Here is a 25356-nt window from a genome sequence, read left to right as displayed (position 1 = left end):
GTAAAGTTTAGCACAGGAATTAGCCAACAACGGCACCAGTTGTGCCCGATACAGCAACACGAGGTTTGGTTGAACAGGTTTGACCAGTAAAGTGGAGCTTAAGTGCAACCTGATGCTCAGAAAGTGTCTTACACACACACAAAAAGACATTTAAAAAAGGGTATCTTTTAAATTTAAAATAAGGTAGACTGTAGTGGAACTGAGCCACCTTCACAGTCAGCACAAGATTAAAGATTAAGATTAAAATCTGCCCCTCGGTGACGTTGCCCAGAGTTGTATGGTGTTTAAATCCACACGTGTTGGGTAGAAAAGAACACAGCAACGCAATCGTGACGTTTTTTTATTGAAACAGTTTACTGATAAATGACCAATGGCTGTCATGAAACTTGTTTAATCTCAAAAAATCATGGGCTAAAAAGTCATACATTGTACTTAACACTGAATAGCAAGAGGACCCATGCTTCAGAGCAGACAATTCACAAAGAAATCAGGCAAAGTGCCGTTTGATTTCAATAAAAAATAGTCAATCTTTTCCCCCACTCCAACCAGCATTACATGGCGCAGGTCTGTTCTTTTTCTTTTAATATAAAAACGCTTAATACTGATTGTGAAACACGTGAATTAATTTACAAAACATAATAATTATTATTATCATTACATTAATCACAACAACAAACAATAATAATAACAATTAAATTGGAAAACAAACCAAAAGGAAGGAGCTCGGTCGCTTGGGTCGTATCCAGGCCCACGTTTACATCTACCCGACGCACACACTGACACACAAACACAGTATCAGGTCGTTGAGGAGCTCTCATTGCCATGTACAGTGTTATGGGCACAAAGACGACACACACTTCAACCCTTCATGCACCTGTGCAGGATCGTTCTCAGCCATCAATCCAAGGGGGGGAAAACACGAGTGGTCCTCAGAAAGTGCCCTGCTCTGCCGGCCGCGCCCTCACAAACGACCCCTCGAAGTGGAGGGTGGCCTCAGCATTTGGAGGACGGGAAAAACCTTCCAGGTGACAGGAACTTGTATCCGTTGCCAGCAGGTAGACACATAGAGCGAGCCCCGGGGCTGCTGCTTGTGGAAATAGTCGGTGATGGGGCCACCTTTGAGCGGTGGTGTCCGTTGGGGGAGTTCTTGCTAGCGCTATCGAGCGTCTGCTTCCCCAGCTCCCGCAGCTCCAGGCTGTCCTGGGTCTCGTTAGGGGAGCAATGGCGCGGGGAAAGGTTCAGAAGGCTGAGGACGTCTCTGCTGGCCGAGGCGAGCGGTCCGGGGGCGCCGTGTTTAGCCCTGACGGGACCTTGGTGCTGATGTTGCTGAGCCGCAGCGTTCGACCAGAAGGTCTTCAGGTTGTGGATGGCTTGGACCTTCTCATCGATCACTCCTCTTCTTAGCCTGTCGAGGTCTGGGGCGTCGGCTGACGTAGAACAGGTGGAACCAGTGGAGGAGTAGGACAGCGCGGGGGAAGGGGCGCTGCCGGCTGGTGACTGGTGACCAGAACTGGGAGACACGTTAGATGGGGAGCGAGAAATGTGGCCACTGTATGGGGAGCTGGGGTACTTTAATTTGAACTGTGCGTGGCTGTCCAGAGAGGGAGAAGAATGGCCGCCTTCCTTTTGGGAAGACTCGGAGGCTGCGGGGCTGTTGTATCCAGAGCTCACCTTCTGCAGGGAGGAAGAACGGGAGGGAGGTTTAGGCCTTGGGGAAGACTGAGCTCGGCCGCTGGAACTGCTGTTGGGACGGCTGAATGCGCTGGTTTCTGAGGAACGGAAGGCGCTGCTGCGGGCTGAGGCCCCTCCGGCGGGCCCACCCTCCGGACCGGCCCGCTGAAGACTCCCCACTGCGCGCAAATGGCTCTGAGTCTCTTCCAGGATCTTCTGAGCGAGCTCTTGGGGATCCAGGGGAACGTTTTTATCCTCCTGAGACTTGACCGTGCTGTCCGTCTCTGTGCTAGACTGGTCCGACTCCCCCGCGTCGGCGCCGCTCGCCTTGCCCACGTTCTGGAACGACGAGTTCGGACTGGGCGCCAGGGACACTTTGACGGGGGACGTCGGGGTGCTAACGCTGCCCCTGGATGACACGGATACAGAATAGCCTCTTCCTGATCCGGCGCTGGACCCGCCTACCATCCCGCGGCCTGTGCGGTGGCGTTGGCCGTGGCCCGGTGGTAGAGGCAGAGAGTCACAGTGGCTTCCCAGCGGCTCGCTGCTGATGATGGAAAAGCCTTCATATTCCTCATCGTCCCCCCGGGTCCCCGTCGCCGCCGCGGCCGCCCCGTGAGGGGAGGAGCGACTGCGGGGGACGTGGGAGTGTTTGTGGACAGCGTAGTGGGCCGCGGCCCCGCTGCGTTGCCGGTGACCGAGGAAGTCGCAGTCCGACTTGGAGACGAAGCTCATGGTGGAGGCCACGGAGCTGAGGCTGTAAACGGAGATGGCATCAGAGGCCTGATTGTCCAGGCAAGGAGGAGAGAAGGGGAGGCTGGAGTATCCCATGGGCAGGGGGTTGGACACAGACTGGGCCGAAGCAAGGGACTCAAGGGAAGACGAGCTGTCCAAGCTGAGACGCTTGGGAAGCTCCGTAGAGTCTGGAAAAAAGACATTTATAGACGTTAACGTAGAGCCACCCAGCTCACCCCACCGACCAAGAAACCTGCTCTATATGGGTCACGGAGCTCTGAATCGTTAGAGAGTGGGACGACATGAATAACAGCGTTTGTAGGGGGAGAAGGAAGCTCAGTTACCAAACAGTGCCAGCAGAGACTGGAGAGCAAAGTGCAGGGTGCGGCGGTTGGCTAGCTTGCCCGTTTTCAGCACCACTTCCTCTTGGCCGACCTCACACAGGTCAAATCCTGCATGGAGGATGACAGGCACGGTTGAGACACATCCACACGCCCGGAAGGTCAGAAACTGCGCGAGGCTGCGTCCGCTAGCATGCGCGGTTCTCACCCAGAGCAGCCAGGAACTCGTGGCATCCCGGCAGTCTCCACAGCTGCACGCTGATGGACACCTGGATGGGCAGCAGAGAGAAGTCCTGCTCCTTCTCTCCTGTCTGCAGCTGCACTAGAACCTGGTGGAGCTGCGGATGAAAACGGCAGCAACGATTAAGGGATGCGATTAATGGACGCGCCCTGCAAAACAAACGAAGCCTCGCCACCACATCCACCACAGGGAAACGTCAACCGCGTCTTATTGCGTAACCCGCGTGGGCGGATTTGGCGACAGAACCTTCGTAGTTAAGCTGAGCCGAGCTTTGCCCGTGCCTGCGAGCACACTTGGCCATTTTGTTATGGGATTACTTGGGTTGGAACAGAGACACCTTTGTCAAGGTGGCGTAATGGCGGAGGATACAGAGGCCTGCGTCATCTCCTTTACTTTTCAGGAGCGTGAGAACTCCAGCTAACCCCTCATGAACCAGGGTTGCTAATGCTGAAATCATGCGCTAGCTCTAGCATACAGCGAGCACCCGGGTTATTACAGCTAAACATGCACTCATTAGACAACACTTCAATTTCCATGCAGCTTGTACGGGAAGAGAAGATGGTTTGGGGACAGAAGCAGCGGGGTGAAGGCGCACTTACCATGGCCACCATATTTTTAACAGCCTTCAGAGTGCACGTTTGCGCAAGGGGGAAAGAGAAAAGGCTTTTTATTACATGCACACGGACCAGTCGGACAGAATAACAGGGTTCCGATTAACTCAGAGGAGGAGGACAACCATAAATTAGCTGCGTTTTAGGCGGAGTGACATCATTTTAGCTTTAAATGAAAACACAGCTGTCACTCAGCATTTCTAGCCTCTTACAGGGAGCATGTGGCAGCCACGTGGTCCCCATAAACAGGGATAAGCTCCGCTGCATAAGACGAATTCTGATCCGTCGCAAGCTCGTACAAGACTCAGATCGGGCTCAAAGCTCCGCAGGGCTGCTCGTTAGCAGCAGCATTTTAAAGGCCCGATAAGCTGCAGGTTGAGCTGCCAGTGCACGAGTTCGTAATCAGCCTTGACGCTACGCAAGAAGGAAATAGCATAGCTTGATAGCATTCTGATGTTGTCAGAGCCCGGGAGCACAGAGGCGTCCACTGAGATCTTAATTAGCTATAATGGTTCATTCCTCTCTCCTTCAATTGCAAACCTACCCGGTTGATCAGCTGCTCGCCTGCTTCTGAAGCGGTGATGAGCTTGCAGAGCGCTTGGAGAGCCGGCGGCGGCAGACCTGAGCGGCGGGACCAAACGGGACTGGTTGGTTATTCACGCACCAGGGACATTCTCACGGTAGCCGCCGTTTCACTCACCCAGTAGTGACTGCAGGGTGGTGCTGCACTGCTGCAGCCTGTCTCCCAGGTCCGCAGTGGGAAAGAAGACGGCGGCGGGGATGCCCGGGCCCACCGAGTCCAGCCGGAAGCCCACGGCCGTCAGCAGGGCCTGCCACCCGGGGACGCCGCCCACCTTGTTCTCCACGCTTTGCTGCGACGTGTACATGGAATTGCGCTGGCCGTTCTGGATCCTCTGCAGAGACTTCTCCACCTGCACACAGCAGCAGCAGCAGAGCTCAGCGGGACCGTCGGGGCCTCGTCGACCCGCTCGCCGGTGCCTCGCGCCTCACCAGGTGGAGTAGAACTCGCAGGGCGTCGCGCGCTCGGTCCGGATACTGAAGGATTTCTGCCAAGGCCTGGCCGATGAGGGACGAGGGGCTGTTGAGCTTCACGTCGTTACCGATCAGCATGTACCCTGGAGAAGGAGAACGCCCAAAAGGTCAGCGGGAGTTGGACCCATTTATCTGGCGCTGTTACGCAATAGGACGGGCGGCCGTTCTGACCTGCCCAGTTGGAAGGGTGCGAGTACTGCTTGCTGCTCTGGACCGTCTTCATGGCGTCCGCCAGAGCCGCGCTGGCCTTGGTGCCGTTGAGCAGGGCGGTGTAGAAGGCGTGGACGAAGACTTTGGAGGCCGCGACAGGCACCGGCCACAAGGACACCAGCGCGCACTGGGCGCCGGCAGCGAGGAAGGCTCGGGTCAGCCCCACCACACCGTCGGCGGTCACTTTGCTGCTGGACTCCTGGTACGACCTGCAGCCATGACAACCGTGATGTAGCGCAGCCGTCGGGGGGTTAGCATGAAGCGCAGAGGGAGAAATGGGTGCGATGGGTCCGGGAGACGACTCGCCAACTCACCCCAGTACCACCAGCTTGAGCGGCAGCCTCAGGTCCAGTATGTCGGCAGCCGTGAGCAGGAACTCTTGGAGGGGGGGGCTGTCGCAGATGCTCTCCGCGTCACTGCCGTCATCCTGCATCAGCAGAGCCTCCGGGATGGTGAAGCCGCTCCCGGCGGAGCCTTTCCGGCCCCGGCCGCTGCCGCCTCGCTTCCCGCCCGCGCCCCTCCCCAGCGTCCCCATGCTAGCGCTCGCGCCGCCGGGCACGCCCTCGGGGTTCGGGGTGAGCACCAGAGCCGCCAATTTCCAGGAAATGTGCGTGGCAAAGTGGGCGCACTCGGCCTGCGTGAGCGCGCTCATTACCCTTTCCTTGGTGGCGGCCGGGCCGGTGAGGGGCTGGCAGCCCAGCAGTTCGGCCACCATCTGGGCCTCCTCCTCCGCGGAGCACATGGGCCCCCACAGCCAGCGGTCCATCACGGGGGAGGGCAGCCTGGGGTTCCCCACCACCGCCGCCATGGAGACGCCGCCACAGGAAGCGGGTCCGGGGCGCCGCGAGTGAGCCTGAGAGCATCACGGCAGCGGTTACATCACAGTTCCATGCAACTACAGTCGGGTTCAATGATAATAACTCTAACACAAACTAGCTTAGATGTTCCACAGACTTTTTTTTGGTCATTAAAAAGGGGCAAAGACCTTCGCGTTTGATCCAAGGCCCTGGATGGAGGGCACCGCAATGAGGCTGAAGCGCTCATACAGGTACTCGTTGGAAGAGCTTCCTTTCAGCAAGGCGAAGGGGATGAGATACAGCTCCCCCTCCAGCACCATCACCAGCTGCCTGTGTCTGCCCACGGGCCCGTTGGAGTGCATCAGGCCCTGTCAGACGGGAGGGATGTAACCCAAACATGCCAACGAGGGTCAGAGCATCGCGCTGAAAGGTAGTACTCACCCCCTCCATGGGTGCGATCAGCAAATCGTAGAGCGCGCGGAGGGGAGGCTTGGCGAGGTTGCTGGAGCGGCGAGGCAGGGAAGAGTTCCCCTCTTTGGCAGGTGACATGGTGTTGCTGAAGAGACTGGTCATACTCTGGCAGCTCCTGCAGGTTTGGATTACACACATCATCATAGGTTTGTTTCTAAGCATTCACACCTGCACAGTCAGTGTTCAGTGGGTTCATCCCCATGAATGAGTCCGAGCAAACTAAAGAAAAAATAGGGCTGAGACGCAACGTTCACTCGACCGATGCACCGACTCCTCGCTAGATGGCGGTGTTGAGCTTCGGACCCTCGCATTTGGGAGGAATCCGAAGCTGAACCAACAGGCTTTCATCATTAAGGCTCCTCCTATCTTTGACAACTACTTGAACTCTAATTAAAGCTCCGAGCTTCCAGTTGACATAAGGCGAGCCGGGCCCATTACGAGGGGCGCGCCGCGTGTGTGTTGGCCCGTGTTGGCAGTGACAGACGACGCGCTGAGAGCTGCTAACGACGGCCTTGGGGTGAAGACGCCTGTGGAGGTATCTGCACACAGGAGGCTGAGCTTTATGGCCACACGTGTCACGAAATTCCATCTGCTCCCTGAGTTTCCTCCAGCTCCTCAGCAAACAGACATTCATCACGGCAGCCCCGGGCCCCTGGATATCCTCCCTGCATCAGTCCCCCCCCCAGGGCCTTGTCAGGAGCCTCCACGGGAGGGCAAACAATTGTTTGTTGGCCTGACAAGGAGGTACGAGCTCAAAGAGGGTACGAGTCAAGTGGGGAGCAGAGCCCGAGGCTGTTGCTGGAATGCTTTTAAATAAATATTCCGTTTTGTGTCGGAATCGCCGTGGATACGAGCACATTAGTCCTACTGTAGTCGATGATTCCAGCGGGGATTAGACATGATGAGGCTTTAATATCGCCACCTTCCTCCTCTAATCCTGCCAAGCTTGATAATGAAGCGCAGATGTGGGTGTAAAAAAGGGGGAATGGATGATGGAGACGTCCCATCGCCGCGCGCTGCTCTTTAAAGGGCGCGTCCGCCCCGACGCCGCTCGCGCCGGCGCGCGCGCACGTGCGCAGCGAAGCTGATTCTCATTGACTCCAACAATGAAATGAACGATTGGCTCCTTAACCTTACACCATCAGCGCCACGATCTCGCGGGTGACGCTCGCCCGACGGGTTAAGATTGAGCGGCTTTGTGATGTGGAAGCCTGAAAGAATGGGAGGATTATTACTGGCAGCCCATTAAAGGGGCTTAACGAGCACCCAGACTCAATTAAAGATGGAATTACCATCTCATCAAAGAGCAGCTCAAGTGTGGACGAAGACAAGGAATATGACCCCTGCGCACACACACACACACACACACACACACCCTCTCCGTATATGTTACTATAGCGATCAGTGTACACACATAAAGAGACGGACGGAGCTGCTGGCACAAGTGTCCACAAAGAAAAATCCATAAAGTAAACACAAACAGGGGCGACACCTTAAATACACACTGCTACACGGCTAACACAAACACGCACACACACGCACACACACACGTGCGCGGAGGCTTGATCAGAGGCAGCAGTTGATAGGGGCTTTAGCTCTCCTCCGTCTGCTGAATAAAGAGGATCCGCGTGCTGGTGAAACAATGGAAGAGAGACTTCTTTCCCACACCAGCACCAGCAGCAGCAGAACCTCCGACCCAGGTAGTTCTGAGTGTGAGTGTGTGTGTGTGTGTGGGGGGGGGGGTGCTACCTGTTGAAGAGGTTGTTTCGGGACACCATGCGCAGGAAGCCAGTTGGATCGGTGACCGAGTTGAGCTTGTTGTTGAGCTCTTCGAATTGCTGGTCCAGCAGATCCCCCGCCTCGCTCTCGGTCTCGCTGCTCGACCCCCCCCTGGCAGACAGACAGGCAGACAGACGGGCAGGCAGGCAGACAGACAGAATTTAAAGGCGGTTCACATTGTTCCTCTGCAGATGAATCAGGCGCACATCCCTATGCTGTCAGAAACACTACACACACACACACTTGGCCTCATTTCCCAGGCTTGGTCCAACACCCCGACTTAAATCCTTTCATTCCAGTGCCTGTGTTACTGATCCAGTCTGCAGGGAGCCCACCAGCACCCCCACCCCCCCCCCCCCCACCCCCTTCCCAGCTACTGGGCCTGGACCTCTCATCTGACGTATCTGATCTACGTAACGCTTGTGTCAGCGTCCCCCACCCCCAGCAGAAGCTGCCGCAGCAGATTCGCCCTCCTGCTCATGAGGCACCACAGCAGAGGTTTGTTATGCTCTTCCGGGGACTCTCCCACGGTCCACCCCCCCCCCCCCATCAGGTCTGTTTTACAGTAGCTGATTCACCTCTTTTAAAGGCAGGTCTTTGGACTCCGCCCACCCAGACAATATGCAAATTCCACACGGACGTGGGGGGGTTGGGGTGGGGGGTGGGGGGGGGGGCCTTTGCCGCGAGGCGACAGGGCTAACCGCTGCACCGCCGCGGCAAACATAGAAGAATAAATATTTACAGTGGCCGTAACGCGCAGCAGGAGTAATCTGCCGTGTCTGAAGGTTTTTTTTTTATTTCCTGGCACATGTCACCTCACAGCAAACTCCTTAATGCACACATCTGTTCCGCCCGCCCCCCCCACCCCCCACCCCCCTCGTGGATGGCAGCCTGTCAACACCGCCAGGATTTATAGCCAGAGGAGAAAAGAAAGTCTTATTCAAACACGTCCCCCTTCACTGTGTCGGCGCCGCTGGAGAATCCTCTCATTTTTCTTGTGTCATGTGTGTGCGTGTGTGTGCGTGTGTGTGCGTGTGTGTGTGTGTGTTTGTGTGTGTGAATACAATAATCAGATCCCCTCAAATTTTGGGATGATTAGCAGCTCCACTCAACAATAATCAGGAGCAAAAGGATCAACCAATCGTTTAAAAACTGCATTTTCAAGGCAGCGAAGCCAAAAAGGAACCTCGCCGGTGACGTCACCACCAGCCACGGTTATTACGTTACCGGCGAACTGTTATTACCAGTTATTACATTATTTATTTCCAAACGAACCGGCGCCAGCTGGGAACATCTCACCTGCTGTAATAGGAATCGACTCCCAGAGCTTCCCGAGCGCTGAAGATGTGCTGCTCCAGCGAGGAGCTGCTCATGGGCCCGCCGCCGCCGCCGCCGCCCCCGCCGGCGTCCTGGAACTCTGAGCCGCTGTCTGCCACGCCCTCGCCCAGGTACACCTCATGGAACTTCAGGATGCCTGTGGGTGGACGGAGAGACGGCGTCAACAACTCCGCGTCGTTGCTAAAGGAGACGTCGGGAGGGAGGACTGAAAACGAGCCGCAGGTCGCGCCGCTTCTCCTCACGCGGGGACTCGCTTGGCCGCCGCGCGCGGGAACGTCGGGGGGGTTGAGTGAGGGGGTGGGGCTGCGGCCGCCCCATCAGATGAATAAAACACATCCCTTCAATAAGAGACGGGCGCGGGCTGCCTGAGCCATCTGCTGCTGCCCTCCATCAGTTGGCAACATCAGTGGAGGGGTGGAGCGCAGCACACGTGCGCGTGTGTGTGTGTGTGTGTGTGTGTGTGTGAACGTGTGTGTGTGTGTCTCTGGGAATATGACTGATGTCTCTCTGCATCTGGATCAATATCGCCCATGGGGGGGGGGGATCACAGTCGTTAATAATTCCATCAGTCCTGTCGCTTTTTTCCGGGCTTCCCGTTAAACTTTAGAGCAACAACAAGTGTTTGGCTGCTCCGGTGTTCAGCGGCCGCCGTTCCGAACCCCAACGCCGACAGATCCAAGATTAAAAAAAAAGCTTTGTTTCATGTCAACTTAGCCGCATCTGCTTCCACGATTACCACTAAGCTAATGAGGCTAATGGAGCCCAACAATGAGCTCTGTCTCGGACGCTTCCTGTTTGGGAATGGGAAAACTCTGGCCGCAGTTCCAAGGTGTAAAGAAAGCGGAGCGTACCTGCGCCAGGAGCCAGAAGCCAGCTGTACAGATATCCAGCAGCCATGGAGAAGTAGAGCACCAGAGCCCTCTGGCTGTTGACGCTCTCTAGAATATGCTCCACCGTCACTGGGGCGTAGGGGTCCGAGTCCTGCTGGCCCGTCTGCCTCTCCACCAGCAGGTCCGCGAAGGCCCGTGTCCGCCCCCGCTCTGCCACAGCCAGCGCCTCGTCGTGATGTCCTGTGGTGAGCAGAGGTCATGAGGAGCGTCCTTGTCTGTCACCATTAAATAGTGAGGACCAGGAGGTGTGGCGGGCCTACCGAGGCTGACCAGGACCCGCTGGAGCGCTTGGTAGCAGGAGGTTTGCAGGTCGAACAGGGAGAGCTTGTAGTCTGTGCTGTGCTGCGCTTCGTGGCGGATGGTCTCAAAGAGAGCGGACGCTCGGTACAGCTGCAGGGAGAAACAAACGCAGATTTTAGTCTGGCCAAAGCTGGCCTCAATGATAACGGCCACTAGATGGCAGCAGCTCAGCAGCATCTCAGTAGATGGTCCACAACATCAGCCAGCAACACCAGTAAAGCTCCTTTAGGGAGGGAGGGCGGCCAGAAACTACAGCAGAACCACACTGGACTTCCCTTTTTAGTGACATTACAATGAAAGACGACACAGCGTCCATCCAGCGGAGCCATTTGGGGCGCTGAATCACAGCAGCATTTATTGATTCCTGCTGTGGGATGACTGAAGCCGCCATGGAAGCTCTCTCCAGGAGTCCCGGGCCCACGCCCTCGGCTCACCCTGTTTAACCAGACCAGGCGCTGGTGCCGGGTGAGGACGCCGCGTGGCCGCTGTGCTCCAACGTGCAAGTATATGCTGCAGCGTTTGCAAGGTCATGATGCTAAGCTAGGCAGCAGTCGCGTGGCGGTACCGCCGCAGCAACGCTAGCTTCCACGCGTTCTTATACCCCGACGCGCTTCCTCGCAGAGATAAAAGGGGCCGGATTCCAAATGCGCCGCATCCGCAGCGACTCCCTCGGGCTGCGATGCAGGTAGAATCAACCAATTTCCTCTTTGCTGTTATCGAGCTGGAAAACCCTCTCGTGATTTAAGCAGCGCTGACACCAACACAGCTTTTATCTGAACGTCACCACGGCGCCGGAGAGGCTGATACGACATGCTTTTATATCTTATTATTTATCATTATTAGCCTCACTGGGGGAAGCCTCGTCTGATGACACGGAAGATACCACAGGTAGGGGGAAAGGGAGCTCAGACGTGTGACGTTCTGATCCAGGATCCTGCAACACGTGTTTCCGAAGCAGCTCATGAGGATCCTGGGTCGGAGGATCCTGTTACACTACGGCTGCTTCCAAACGTAAAGACGAGGACACGCACGTTTCCTCCATGCCCGTGTTTTGCCTATTTTCATATAAATGAGGTTTGAAGTGAGTCCGGGTGTTTACCAAGGACACCTCATGAATAAGGTTCCGTCTACCCTCTGAGGACCAGCGTCCTTCCGTCCAACGCTGGGAAACTGAAACGCCCAGTTTAAGATTCCAAACATGCACCGCTCACACTCGCCCAGTGGAAACCTCCCGGCATTAGAACCCTATTTTAGCTGGAACGGACTGGGAATTCCACGGCAACACCGCCTAGCTTAAATCGCACTTCCCGACTGTTGTCACGGCTAACTGCGAGCAGCCAAAGTTACTCTGGCAACGGATGATGCAGGACGGTGGGGGGGACGCAGCTCTATCTGGGTCGCACTGACGTCTGCGTGGGAGGGGGGGGGGGGGTGAGCACTGTTTTAGATATTGAAGGTAGATGGAAAACGTCCCGACAGACACGTGGCAGCTGCTGCTGTCGGCTCCCGTCTGCGGGGAAGCGCGAGCCGAGGCGTGCCGACAGGCTGTGGCGGGGGCGGCGTTGGGTCCGTGCTGCCAGGTGGGCAAAGCCCGGAACAACGTGTATTTAGTCCAAGGACCACCGAGACCACACACACACACATTTACGTCGTTTGCTGCCTGGATGACAGCGTGGAGCACATTAGCAGCACATTAGCAGCACCGCTACAGCGCTATTTTACCTGATGTTGGGCCTCCTCCAGATTCCCACTGGCCCACAGAGAAAGCCCCAGACGATGGCGGATCTTCGCCTCGTCCTCTCGCCGAGCCAGCTGCTCGGCGAGCCGCAGGCCTGTCAGAGGGGGGAGGAGGTGGGGAAGAGAGAGGAGAGTCAAAATTATTCAGCGCAGGGAGCCTCTTAGGTACCTTTCAGCGTAACAGATGTAAGCTAGCGTGGTACTGATGTTCTGACAGCGAACAGGTTCGGATACTTGGCCCGAGTTGTAAGACGGAGCTCACACTGGGACTAGAACACACGTACACCTCTGCTGAAGGGGGGGGGCACTAATGGTGGTCACTGCAGACACCTGGCGAGCTGAACAAACACACGTGCACTTTAAACATCCTACATCACCGGAGGAGGCGTTCAGGTGTCATCGGGACATGACGTGGAGTTCTATCCACTAGTTACTTAGTTACGTTCCCCGGCGTGTGTCCGTGCACGCTCACGCTCACGCTCACGCTGCGCGGGCCCTTTTGCACTCTGGTCCACACCAGCTGTATATTCAGCATCCCTGAAACAGTCGTTGGCCCCGATAAGCCGCGGCGCTCAGCACGCCACAGGGGCGGAGCCTCCGCGTACGTGCTCGTCGGCAGCCTTTGAAGCCTGCCATATCCTCCCCTCTCGCCTTATCTCCCCCCCCCCTCCCCTCCGTCTGCCTGCCCTCCTCCCGTGCAGGACTGCCGTGCTCCCCTTTCTTTCCGCCTTCGTTTTCCCTTCTCTGCCCCCCCCCCCACCGCTCCCGCTACCTGTTTCATCTCGACTCCGGTGGCGGCGCTCCGGGAGACGCCGCACTGCTTAGGCCTCATTAGGCACCAGAGCTGGGACCAGGAGAGGGATCTAAATGATCTTTCTCATTCGGTGACAGCCCGGCGCCTTTCATCTGCGCCCGCGCCACAAAAGCTCGGCGTTCCGAGAGCTGCTCTGATACTTCTTCCTGATGAAGTCGGGACGTCGACCGACTCTGGCTTCTTTACTCCCCGGCTGACAGTGAAATGGTACAGGTGAATCACGAGTGGTGCCAGCCTCTGACGTGCCCCTCCCTCCGCCTGTCACCCCCCCTGTTCCCTCTGCTCCGCATCATTTATTGCCCGTCACCCAGAGGTTCTGGTGCGCCCTGTAGGCGCGCCATCCTCGACGGGCGAGGAGGGAACACTTTAAGGCTTGTTGGCAGCTGGGTGGGAGCGTCCGTCCGTCCGTCCGTCCGTCCGTTCCCGAGGAAGAAGAACAATCGTGACTCTGGATCCCCCTTTGATCAGAGCCTCCGCTGTCAGTCTCCAGGAACGGAGGGTTCCTGGTTCCGACACTCCCTCCAGCCCCGGAACCGTGAGTCACACGGATGGCTCCATTCAGAGACAGACAGGACCAAATTCCCACTTTTAGGGAAGAAAATATGAGCGTTTACACCTGGGAATGTTCCCAAACCGCTGTCACCATGGTTGCTTGGAATTCTCTAAATAATGAACACGCTGGTTCCCTCCCAGGTGGATCGGAGACGCCTCTCGGCATGTGTGTGTGTGTGTGTGTGTGTGTGGGGGGGGGGGGGCAGCAGGAGGCCACATCCACCAGCTCCTCCGAGGGAATCCCAGTCCCACCATGATATAGGACCTCTCCGCTCTAGGAAAGGGTCCAGCTGCTGCTGTCGTCCTGTTGGTTTCACCCAAAGGAGCCGTGATGCTGCTGAGGATGAGGCGACACGTGCACAGCCTCCGTGCACGTGTCGCCTCCCTCAGCAGCATCTCCAGACACGCATCACTCAGCTTCCTTCCTGTCGTCTCCTCAGAAACTTCCAGAAAACGCTTCTGCTGTTCTATTGGTGGACTTGGAGAACAAACATGTTGAATCCACCAAACTCTCAGGAAGGGATTTTTTGAACTTCCTCTCCTCTCCTCTCCTCTCCTCTCCCCTCCCCTCCCCTCCCCTCCTCTCCTCTCCTCTCCTCTCCTCTCCTCTCCTCTCCTCTCCTCTCCTCTCCTCTCCTCTCCAGTCCTCTCCCCCCTCATCTCCTCTCCTCCTCTCCTCTCCTCTCCTCTCCTCTCCTCTCCTCTCCTCTCCTCTCCTCTCCCCTCCCCTCCCCTCCCCTCCTCTCCACTCCCCTCCCCTCCCCTCCCCTCCCCTCCCCTCCTCTCCTCTCCTCTCCTCTCCCCTCCCCTCCCCTCCCCTCCTCTCCTCTCCTCTCCTCTCCTCTCCCCCCGCGTCTCGTCTCGTCTCGTCTCGTCTCGTCTCCTCTCCTCTCCTCTCCTCTCCTCTCCCCCCTCGTCTCCTCTGTCCTCCTCTCCTCTCCTCTCCTCTCCTCTGTCCTCCTCTCCTCTCCTCTCCTCTCCTCTCCTCTCCTCTCCTCTCCTCTCCCCCCTCGTCTCCTCTCCTCTCCTCTCCTCTCCTCTCCTCTCCTCTCCTCTCCTCTCCTCTCCCCCCTCGTCTCGTCTCGTCTCGTCTCGTCTCGTCTCCTCTCCTCTCCTCTCCTCTCCTCTCCTCTCCTCTCCTCTCCTCTCCTCTCCTCTCCTCTCCTCTCCTCTCCTCTCCTCTCCTCTCCTCTGCTCTCCTCTCCTCTCCCCCCCTCGTCTCCTCTCCTCTCCTCTCCTCTCCTCTCCTCTCCTCTCCTCTCCTCTCCTCTCCTCTCCTCTCCTCTCCTCTCCTCTCCTCTCCCCCCTCGTCTCCTCTGTCCTCCTCTCCTCTCCTCTCCTCTCCTCTCCTCTCCTCTCCTCTCCTCTCCTCTCCTCTCCTCTCAGGAGTTTTTCCTGCCACGGTTGCTTGTTGGGGGTGAGGCCCTGGGACGGTGTGAAGCTCCTCGAGACCATTTTAACAGAGGCTGACAAATAAAGATGGATGAATTTCTTCTCTCTCCACTAAAATATGGAATTTCAGTAATCACCTTGGAATCCAGTGCCATTTTAATGTTCCATCGTTCAAGGTTGCAGCTTCATATTGTAATTCTGCTGCTTGTTGCTCCATAATCGGCGTGAAGGAAGAGCAATGCCTCCATTAGTTGCTACATTGACGGTATTGATTTAATGACACCGGCGTGTTAATGGTGTGAAGCGCCTCTCGCTTAGCGCTGCGGCGGCGCCGGGCGCTGGCCTTGAACGTAGCACTGGGAGGAGAATTCCCAGAAAAACCCGATGCAGACACAGGAGGTGACGCGCGCCTCGGGTTACAGGTCACATGTAGCCACAGTGCAGAGTTGCGTTCGGATCCCTCCGTCCAATTAATCTTTCTTTGGCAGGAAAAAAAGCAAGCAACTTGAAAAATGATGAACAAAAAACAAGGGAAAACTAGTTTTTGGTCTGGCTAGGTTGGGCAGGAATAATTGGCTGTCAAGAGTAGTGAAGGCACCATTTTTTTCTTTCTCTTTGCGGTCTGACTGTAGAACAGTAGAAGGACAGTAGGACAACAGGAGGACGCCGGGGAGACAGAGTGGACTGTTCCATCAAAGCTCAACAGGCTGGCAGGGTATACAGGTGAATGACCCAGATTCCTACATACGTGCATTTCCTCCCTGATAACTGAGACACACTGACAGAGTCTAGGCAGGGTGTGTGTGTGTGTGTGTGTGCGTGTGTGTGTGTGAGTGTGTGTGACAGGCAGGAGTCTGTCTGCGGCTGCATTCCGAGGCCCTCTGGCAGCTCGCCGTAGAGAAGCCTCTGAGAAAGGCAGATACAGAGGTGTGAAGAAGCAGCAAACAGGAGAAGGTTTGGTGTGCATCCAAATGGGTTTGCAGGGACACACACACACACACATTCTGCACAGCACAGAAGCCAACACGTGTGAAAATGGCTCACAAACGCCACTGTGCACCTATAACGCAAAGCACAAAAGCTCAAACACACACCTGCGCCCAAAAACAGCTTAGCAAAACTGTGGCCAGGGCTTAGCAACAAATAGGCTCTGAATTTCATATTCATGAACTCATAAAGCCAAAGCCTATCAGCCCCGGCAACAAAGGCGATCCCCGCTCCCGCTCCCGTGCGCTCGCTCACCTTCCTGCAGGTACATGACAGCCTGGGAGTAATTCTGCAGCGCGTGGTGCGTCCTCCCCAGGCTGCCGTAGGCCAGAGTCTTGGCAGCTAAGTCGTTTGTCTGGGCCGCCACGCTTAGATGCTGTTCCTGGAACACAACCGCCCGCTCGTAATTTCCCAGCGACTCGTAAGTGAGGCCCAAGTTCCCGTAGGCGCGGCCCTGGCGGGCGGGACTTCCCGCCTCTTCGGCGATCTCCAGGTCGCTTTGGTGGCAACGCAGCGCCGTCTCATACTCCCCCATCGCTTGGTACACGGCACCCAAGCCGCAGCTGGCGTCGCCCTCCAGCAGCTTGTCCTTGGTGTCCCGGGCGATGGCCAGCTGACGCTCCAGGCAGGAGATGGACTGCTCGTAGTTGCCCAGCTGGCTGTGGAGGGCGCCCAGCTCTCCGTAGGCCTGGGCCTTGCTGCCACACTCCCCCAGCTCATGAGCCACCACCAGCCTCTTCTCGAAGCACACCAGCGACTGCTGTAGACTCCCCATGGCCCTGGAGTGAGGAGAGAGCCGAGGTCGGATCAAAGGCAAACTTTTGTGTCCTTCACATCAATCAGAATCTTTCACAAATACTGAAGAAAACGCAGCATTTTACATTTAATCCTAAACCGTCGGAATGCATCTAATCCAGGGGTGTCCAAACTTTTTGCAAAGAGATTGGCCAGATTTGATAACGTGAAGATGCCCGGGGGCCAGTAGATCCTTCTGATGTTTTTTAACCAGAAAAGTTACATGCAAATGTACACTATTATAAAACAATTTTCATTGTCACAATTCTCTTTATTTTTCAAATGGCAGTGTAACCAAATATAAGCCGCTCAGGCAGACGTGAACAACTCTAAAAACACAATTCTGCCTTTAATTCATATCTGGAGAGTCAGATAACATTGAACACTGAACTGTATGGAATACCTTAAATTTCCATGAGTTTGATAAATCTAATGCAAAGTTGTCTGTTATCATTCAAGTTTAAAACAAGTAAATTTTGCTCTTGTCTTTTACAAGATCTACAAGAAAGGAGGAATTACATTTTAGTGATTTATTTATTCTGTTAGTGCCAGCGGGCCATAAATAATACAATGTAAGACTGAAGTTGTGGGCCGTATGAAATCTTACCGCGGGCCATGATTGGCCCCCGGGCCGGACTTTGGACATGCCTGATCTAATTTACGAGCTTCTGCACCAAAATACCAACAATCTCAACAATGCCAAAGAATTATCGATTCTGTTTCAAGTGTTTTTACAAGCGCTGCAGACAAGAACACGTGTTCACCCTGAATAAAACATCTCACGGTCCTGGACTAAACTAGTCTGGGTTCCTACACACGCAGCCGTCGGCTCTTGTAACCCAGTATTTTAAAAAACGAGTTATTCAATAAAAATACAGCAACGGCTGATGTTGAAACACTGATTTGGAATTGCCCCAACACACGTCCGTGATCATCAAAGCAATAAAACCAGTGAAAAAAGGATGTAAATGTTTGATTTTGATCCAATTATTCATTGGGAACTAGAAGAATACAAAGGTTCTTCAGGAACATCTCAAAGAACTTGAGGAGGTCGTCTAAAGCAACCAGGGGCTGTTGATGTCAGCCAGCACCAGCAGAGGAGGATCCAGGTGTGGATGAATGGACGTGTTGGACCACACACCCACCTCGTTAGCTTGTTTTGGACACGTGAAATCGTTATAATCTTCTATTCCAGGACGACTGATATAGACGACTGCCCTCATTTCTCTCCACTTGGGTCTGTTCCGGTCGGTGCTGCAGCCACTTGTGATGCTGGATGGACTTGCAAGCTTAGCGGCGTTTAAAATCATCAACTGTCAAGAGTCGGCCAGTGTGGTTGAGTTGTCTAATTAATGCTGAAGAGGCTGCCTTGAAGTGCAGCCGAGTGTGTGTGAAGAGCGATACATTAACGTCCGAGTGCAGATGGGAATTTCAAAAGAAGCCTGGAGGGCCGCTGCTGTTTACCAGCCTTTAACATCTGTCACGTCGTCCTCTCGTGTTGACAGAGTAGCTTTTCACGGCGTTTCCGCACTTTCAAACAGATTCCCTTTAAATATTCAGGGAGACCAACAATTGCGCGGCGCCATTTCAAATGGAGCATTAAAAGAATAAAAGCTTTCGGCTGGATTAATGCTGCGTGATAAAGCGTGCGCTTCGCTAAGAGCTGCTGCAAGTGCAGAAGGGGCTTGTGTGAAGTCTATTATTCCCCTCTGAACTCGTGCATGGCTAATACAGCTGCGTGTGATCGCTGCGGGTTCCTGCCGCTGACGCACAAAGGGAAGGAACCCGTCGGAGGACGTCTCCGAGCGGCGCTTTCATTTTATTTCGCAACACTGTCTCCTCTAATGTCAGTTCATTTGCGGGCAGAATTTTTAAATCTAGAAGAGACGCGAGACGCCAAAGAGGCCGCCTTGGAACGTGCGCGCTCCCCTGAGTTCTCGGATCTCTGCGTGGCAAAGCTGCTTTGCATGCAGATAAGTCTGGGCCATCGGGCTGCTGCTGAGGCAGCGAGCTGCGGCTTCATATCGCAGCCTTGCTCTCCAGCAAGGTGTCCCACAACAGCCGCGAGAGAGAAATAATATGCAAAATAGGATTAGCGCTATTATTGGTATTACCCACTCAACACAATCCCGCCTTATCTGGAACACCTCATAGAAACTGAGAAGAGTTTTCTGGAATTCCAAACTACTGCAAGGAGTAACAAACCTGTGCCCGTTGCCCAAACCCCTGTAGGCCTTCTCCTGGTCCTGCATGCGGTTGAGGCTCTGCGCCACAGAGAGATACTGGTCGTAGTACTTGATGGCTTCTTCAAAGTCGCCCAAAGCCTCGTAGCAGTCGCCCAGGTTGCCGTAGGCCCTGCCCCTGTCCATCAACGCCTCGTTGCCACTCAGCTGCTGTAGCGTAGCCAGCTGCTGCTCCAGGTAGCCGATGGCTTCCTCCATCACCCCGACGTTCATCTTGGTGATGCCCATGTTGCCGTACACTTGGGCCTCCACCACCGGGTCCTTCAGCTTCTGACCAAGCTCCAGCTGCTCCTCGTAGCTCTTAAAGGCCATGGCGTACTTCCCCAAGGCCATGTAGACGGCTGCCAGGTGACCGTGGGCCTTGCACTCTCCCGATGCGTTACCCAGCTCTTGATACACCTCCAGCTCCTGGGTGTGGTAGCCCAGTGCCTTGTCATACTTCTGCACAAGTCTGTAGGTGGCCCCGAGGGCAGCATACGCGCAGGCCTCCATCCGACGGTCCTTCACCTGAAACACATTTCAAAAGGTCGACATAAGGCAAGTCAGCGACGGAGATTAGGAATTACCTTCCACCACATTTTCTTTCTCCATATACGTTGACATTTGCGTGCATTATGCTGCGAGGGTCGTGGGTAGCCCTACCTGGTGAGCCAGGGCCAACTGCTGCTCATAAAACTGAATAGCTCCGGCAACGTCTTTCTTACAGACAAAGATGTCCCCAAGGTTCCCCAGGGCTCTGAAGCGAGCCTGTGCATTGTTGAGGGACTGGGCCAGTGACAGAAGGTATTTTTGACACTCCTCCGCCTTAGTAAAGTCTCCTAAGGCCTTGAAGGCCAAACCCAGGTTACAGTACGCCTTGGCCTGACTCAGCTTGTCGTGGAGGTCCTTGGCCAGTGCTAAGTCTTGTTCATAATATTTGACGGCGTCGTGATAGTTGCCCAAACAATAGTGGGCATAACCCAGATTGTGGCAGACTTTCCCTTCACCCTCCATGTCTTGGAGGTCCGGGGACAGGCGGAGGTACTGCTCGTAGTAGGGTACAGCTTGAGGGAACTCCCCTCTGGAGCAGTGGAAGTTCCCGAGGTTGCCCAGAGCTCTCGCCTCACTCTGGACGTCTCTGAGCTCGCGAGCGATGTTGAGGTGGTTCTGGTAGTGTTGCAGAGCGCGGTCGTGCGCTCCCAGGGCCTGGTAAGCCACGGCCAGATTCCCGTGGGTGGAGGCCTGCGAAGCGCGGTCGTTGACCTCCATAGAGATTTGCAGCTCTTGGCGGTGGTATCGCACAGCCTGGTCAAAGGCTCCTAAGGCGTTGTAGGCGTTCCCCATGTTTCCATAGGCTCGGCCCTGTGCAGCATAGTCATTCAGCTCCTGAGCGATGGCCAGGTGGGTTTTGTGGAGTTTCAGTGCGGTCTCATAGTCCCCCTTCATTTGGTGGATGATGCCTGTGCAGAGAGGAGAGACAGCAGGAGGATGAAGTGGAACTCAGACAAATGCTGAGCTGTGCTGAATTCAAGTGTCAGCACTTCACACGCAAAACGAGTGAGGCGGTTGCTAAAATATGCAGCGCGAGCCATCTGCTCCAGACTTGCAAAACACACTCCCCCGCAGGCACGGCCGATAAAATACGCCGCAGACCCGAAGATTCATCAAACACAAAAACAAAAGCTCTCTTTTGGAGGAGCTTTATGCGAGCAAAGCCACAGAAAGAAATCTTTAGCAACACGAACAGCTCAGGACAAACACACATGGGCGGACTGGGGGTCTCCTGGGGGTCTCCTGGGGGTCTCCTGAGGGTCTCCTGGGGGTCTCCTGCGTCCTTCTGGAGTGGTAACAGCTGCATATATAGATAATATTAAAGCTAATTGACTGAGAGGACGATAGCTGCGGGCTGGCAGCAACCAGCAATGCTAATGATGAAGCAGGCCCACTGGGCTGGAGGGGTGAGGCTACAGCCACAGATCTAGAAGCCAAGATGGTGGGAACCAGAAGGGATGAGGCTCTCTGCGGTTTCTGCTGCGATTAGTTACTGTCATAGGTGTGTTTTCCAGTTATTTCTCCCAAAAGCTGCCACATTAACGGCCCGAACACGGGCCAACAAAAGGCCTCGGAAGACTGAGAGCGGATTTGGGCAGTTAAAAAGATCAATACTTGAGAGTGGGGAGGATAAAGAAAACGAAGACATCAAGCGATTGCACAGACCAGGAAATGTTCCTGCCGGTCTGCATTTGCCGGATGAGCGGGAAATGTTGCAGAGATTATATTTTACTTCAATCAATTCTAAATGAGATTAAGGGGAAACTAAACCTGCTTTAATTGGGTGTAGAAATAAATGAATCCGGATAAGGAGTCCTGCAGCTGCTGGGGGGTTTTGCTGTGAAAACATACTTGTTTTTTCCTGAGTAGAAGCACTTTAAGATTCACAACAGGCTTCCCCGGCAGCCCTGACCACAAAGTCACACCCAAGGTTACGCTTCCCCAAAGGATGCTAATCTTGCCGAGGATCTAACACCAACAGATGTATTACCAGCTAACATGTTCCGAGCTGCAGGCTAAAAATGGATGAACGCGTTGGTTAGAAAGGTAAGCCAGAACAGAGGCTGCGAGGTTTGACATTATGGGATTGGGTGCCCAAATTGTAATGAGCCCCAGGCTACGCCTGCAGGCTCACTTGATGCGAGGAAATATTTCCTGCCTCCCCGCGTGGTAAGAGGATTATTATAAATGAAACTAAACACGCTGATAAATGCAGCAAAATCAAAACCCCAGCAGATGGAGATCAACTAACGGGGGCTTGATTACCAGCACTTTGAATGGACTCTTCCTCATGGACTCAGAGGAACAGCCGCTGCCTGATGAAAGGAACAGCGCGTCATCCCCACGCCTCTGCTGCAGGGCCTCTCCATCACCCCATAACCAAAGACATTTAAAGCGCGGCTACGTGTTGTCACTTTTCATTACACAGCTCGCCGTAAGAAGAGGGATACGCAGCGGTGGCGGCTTTGAGGGACGGTATCGTGTTGAGTAAAGCACTGTGTCATTCTTCCAGGAGCTACGCACGTCCAAAGCGCTGTCTGTCTGACTACAGTTAGCTAAGAGGATTTCACCAACAACAACAACAACACGGCGGCCGCTGAGCTGAGACGGAGGTAGAGACGAGATGACCGGCCCAGAAATGGGTCTGCTCCGCGTTCGCGTCCCAGAATGAGGTCATTTCCACCCATGTTTGAGGCGCACAGAGCAGTAAAGTGCGCTGATTTGTGGGGTTCCTGGGACTGTTGATGCCCGTTCCGGTCTGAACCCAGAGGGGACGAGCGTGTGTCGAATTAAAAGGAGGAGAAATCTGCCAGCCTTCACTGCATCGGAAGTTGGTGCTTCCAAAAACGGGAAGAAAGAGGGGGAACACCTCCCGCTACTATTCTTATAAGGCGAATAAACAAATCATTTAATAACCACCTTCAGATAAGAATTTTACGATACGTTAGTCATAACTGAACCTCACGACAAGGCGCGGCGCCGGATCGGACCCGTTTATGGCGTAAAAGAACGAGAAGAAGGTCGGGGGACCGCTGAAGGTCAAATTTTCTGCAATAATTCTGGTTGGGGGGTTGATAGTCGTTCCACTGAGGCTCATGCAAAGTGTGAAGGAAGGTTGACGTCTGCGCCTGCAGGAGCGAGGGGCAGCGGGGGGTCGGGCTTAAGGCGTTAAAGGTTCCCCACTCCTCATTTCCACAGACTAGAAGAGAGATATAAAAGGAGGACTGTGATATGGAGGCTTTAATCATCCCTCTGCAGCTGCTTTCTGCCCCCCCCCCCTCCCATTATCTGTTGCTGTACCGTCCACACGTCATCTGATGCTTCCACCCATTTAAATCTGCCACCATCGGTCCCAGCGCCTGCGCTTGTTTTTGTTCGGCTCTCCCCGTTTGGGAACGGATCTCATTTCATGCTGAATTTGCAGATGTTTGGGAGAAAAAGGCCACATTTGCTCAGCTCTTGTGTTTCACTTAATGGCTCCGCAGCGGCTTGAGCAACTGCAAGCAGACACTTTGAGTTTATTGGAAGCACGAACACTTTTTCAGGGCATCTCGTCCACTTTCTGGCACGGACTCGTGTCTGCAGATTAGAGGGGTCTGTGTGGGGGAGGGACGGCTACAAATGAGGCTACCAAACTCCGACTTACAACAGCGAAGGTTGAAATCGTCCAAATAAACCGGGAGCATAATTTTTATTAAGGAATTTATTTTCTGTCCTTCTGGATCTCTTTGGAACCGTCTGGCTCAGTAGGTCAGTTTCACCTTGCAGGTCCAGCTCATCATAGATCTATAATCAGGGCTCTTTCCAAAGGCTTAAAACCCAATAATCGCTCTGCCTGAAAGCCTGGGGAAGTTCTGCTCCCTGTCGTCTGTCTGTGGGCTGTCTGGAATTGGTTATTAGCATGTGGGGCGCAAACTAGTTCAACCCAGCTTTGTTTTGGAGAGTCGCTGTGGGGACCTAAAGACAAAGCCCCCAACATTTGTCTGGTTCTGTGTTGTTTGGTGAACTCTTCTTCTTCCTGTTGTCGCCTCTGCTGCTTGTTTGTGTGAGCATCAGCAGTCGGTAATCTCGCGGGACCCCCGGATGAAGCAAAAGGGGTGAAAAGTGCTTAATTAGAACCGTTACCTCCCTGCAGCCTTTAACCGAGGGAGCCGACATGTCAATTGGCTTCTTAGATGGTGGACTGATATTAAAACAAGAAGCTGATCGATCTTATTTTGAGTCTCTGGAGGAGGAAGAATTAAATTCTGATTCATGAATATCCAAAAATATGAGACCTTCCAATGTTCTCTGTGGCTCGGATATTAAAGATGGCTGACTTGGGGCTAAGTTGGCCAATTAATGAATAATAAATGGGCCTGGAATGCAACGCTTTCTTGTGCGTTCCAGGTCAGAAGTGCTGCAGCAGGGTTGTGTAGACCACCGGGCGTCATGGGTGGATCTGAGAAGATGCTGGTGTAGCTCAGAGCCACGACGGCTGCTGCTCCACCCACAGCATCAACAACAAGCAGAGGGCACAGGGAAAGTTTCTTCTCGCTCCTCATTGCCTCCGAGACCTCTCCTTCCCTTCTCTCGCACCATGTTTTCCACTTTTAGCGCTGCTCATTAAGCTTTACTCCATCATCCTTCCTTCCGTCTGGTGCCTCTGCTATCATGGCGGCGCTTTTTGAAGTCTGAAACAACATCCTTTCGCATTTAGCCCGTATCTTGTTGTGCTAAGCAGGACTGCGGGCGCCGATGATGGAATAACAATGAACGTGCGCGCCGTTGCTACCCAGCAAAAGAGAACCAACAATAACAACAACAACAATGGGGTAATTACAGACGAATGCTTCGCAACCTTCACTTCGTTCCCAGTTACCTTCATTATTCAGCTCATCTTCAATCAGCTATTAAAGGTAATTAAGCGATTCATCACGTCAGTTTCAATTACTGGGAGCTTGACAGCTGCAGATTACAATCAGCAGGGGTGAGGAGAGAGGGGACGTGAGCGGAAGGCCTCGAAAAGGCAGGATGACGAGCGCTCCCGGCGTGGCACGACGCTTCGCTAACCTCCCATCGTCTCCGGCCTCGGCTCAGACGCGAGCAGGAGGTCTCAGCCACGCCGCCTTGACTCCACCGCGCAGAAGGGGGCGCAACGTCGCGGCTCATTCCCATTGGCTTCCGAGCACTCCGGGCTGCACAACTGTGGCGCCGTAAACCTGCTCTTCCCCCAACCGCTTATTTACGACCACAAATGCCGTCGTTTTTTTAAAATCAGGCGCACACTGGTGCTAAGAGCTGTGCATGACGTGCACCCATTAGGCCGGTCAAAGGACAGGCTCAATTTATGTCTGGCTGGTTAACCTCCCGTCTGGGCTCGCACAGCTTTACACACGAGGGTGAGAGAATAATTCATCTGGGAGGAGCTATAACGCCTCCTAGTTGCCCATTAATTGTAATTGCTGGACTAAACACAGTGGAATTGGTCATAACATGTCGCTAATGGGGTTGCAAGTATCCGTTATAAACCTTTATAAGACCTGTCATTAATGCCCATTCTGCTGCCTTCTTGGTGATTTATTTCTGTCGGGGAATAACGCATCTATATTTAAACCCAGTCACATGGACGTGTAACGTGCCAATGGCTGGCGTTAACATCCGCCTGGTCGCCATCAGCATAGCCAAGTCAGAAGGGACGGATTTGTAGTGAGAATTCCAAGAGGTCTGAGGTGATCAGAGAGCTCTGGAATGGTGATCATCATCAACATCATCATCATTAACCCTGGATAGCGTGAAGCAGATTGTCCATTAACAGGAAAACAGCCTCTTTGAGTCAGCCTCTTACCAGTTAATACATTTATTTGACTTTTGTTCATTAGCTTAGCT

The 25356-nt window shown here is 54.2% G+C and overlaps 1 protein-coding gene across 2 annotated transcripts in view; it reads right to left on the bottom strand.

Annotated features, from left to right (window-relative positions):
• Positions 1–323: 323 nt before the first annotated feature.
• The window catches only part of LOC101068267 (tetratricopeptide repeat protein 28), a 74751-nt gene continuing 49718 nt past the window's right edge, over positions 324–25356 (bottom strand). The window contains exons 6-24 of one of the 2 annotated variants that reach the window (XM_029829107.1): positions 19600–20396; positions 18920–19464; positions 16175–16698; positions 12160–12269; positions 10398–10527; positions 10099–10317; positions 9209–9383; positions 7880–8020; positions 6101–6245; positions 5848–6027; positions 5177–5715; positions 4824–5071; positions 4611–4735; positions 4300–4531; positions 4144–4220; positions 3588–3611; positions 2956–3085; positions 2751–2858; positions 324–2594 (exon numbers count right to left, since the gene is read on the bottom strand). In XM_029829107.1, coding sequence (XP_029684967.1) covers positions 994–2594; positions 2751–2858; positions 2956–3085; positions 3588–3611; positions 4144–4220; positions 4300–4531; positions 4611–4735; positions 4824–5071; positions 5177–5715; positions 5848–6027; positions 6101–6245; positions 7880–8020; positions 9209–9383; positions 10099–10317; positions 10398–10527; positions 12160–12269; positions 16175–16698; positions 18920–19464; positions 19600–20396 — 6050 coding nt within the window. In that variant the 3' untranslated portion in view covers positions 324–993. The remainder of the gene's footprint in view (positions 2595–2750; positions 2859–2955; positions 3086–3587; positions 3612–4143; positions 4221–4299; positions 4532–4610; positions 4736–4823; positions 5072–5176; positions 5716–5847; positions 6028–6100; positions 6246–7879; positions 8021–9208; positions 9384–10098; positions 10318–10397; positions 10528–12159; positions 12270–16174; positions 16699–18919; positions 19465–19599; positions 20397–25356) is intronic. The other variant, XM_011615175.2, reaches the window with a different exon arrangement.

Source organism: Takifugu rubripes, chromosome 21 (genome assembly GCF_901000725.2).
Source record: "Takifugu rubripes chromosome 21, fTakRub1.2, whole genome shotgun sequence".
NCBI classification, from domain to species: domain Eukaryota; kingdom Metazoa; phylum Chordata; class Actinopteri; order Tetraodontiformes; family Tetraodontidae; genus Takifugu; species Takifugu rubripes.
Note: the sequence above shows the minus strand (reverse complement) of the source record. Positions and strands in the feature narration are given on the sequence as shown.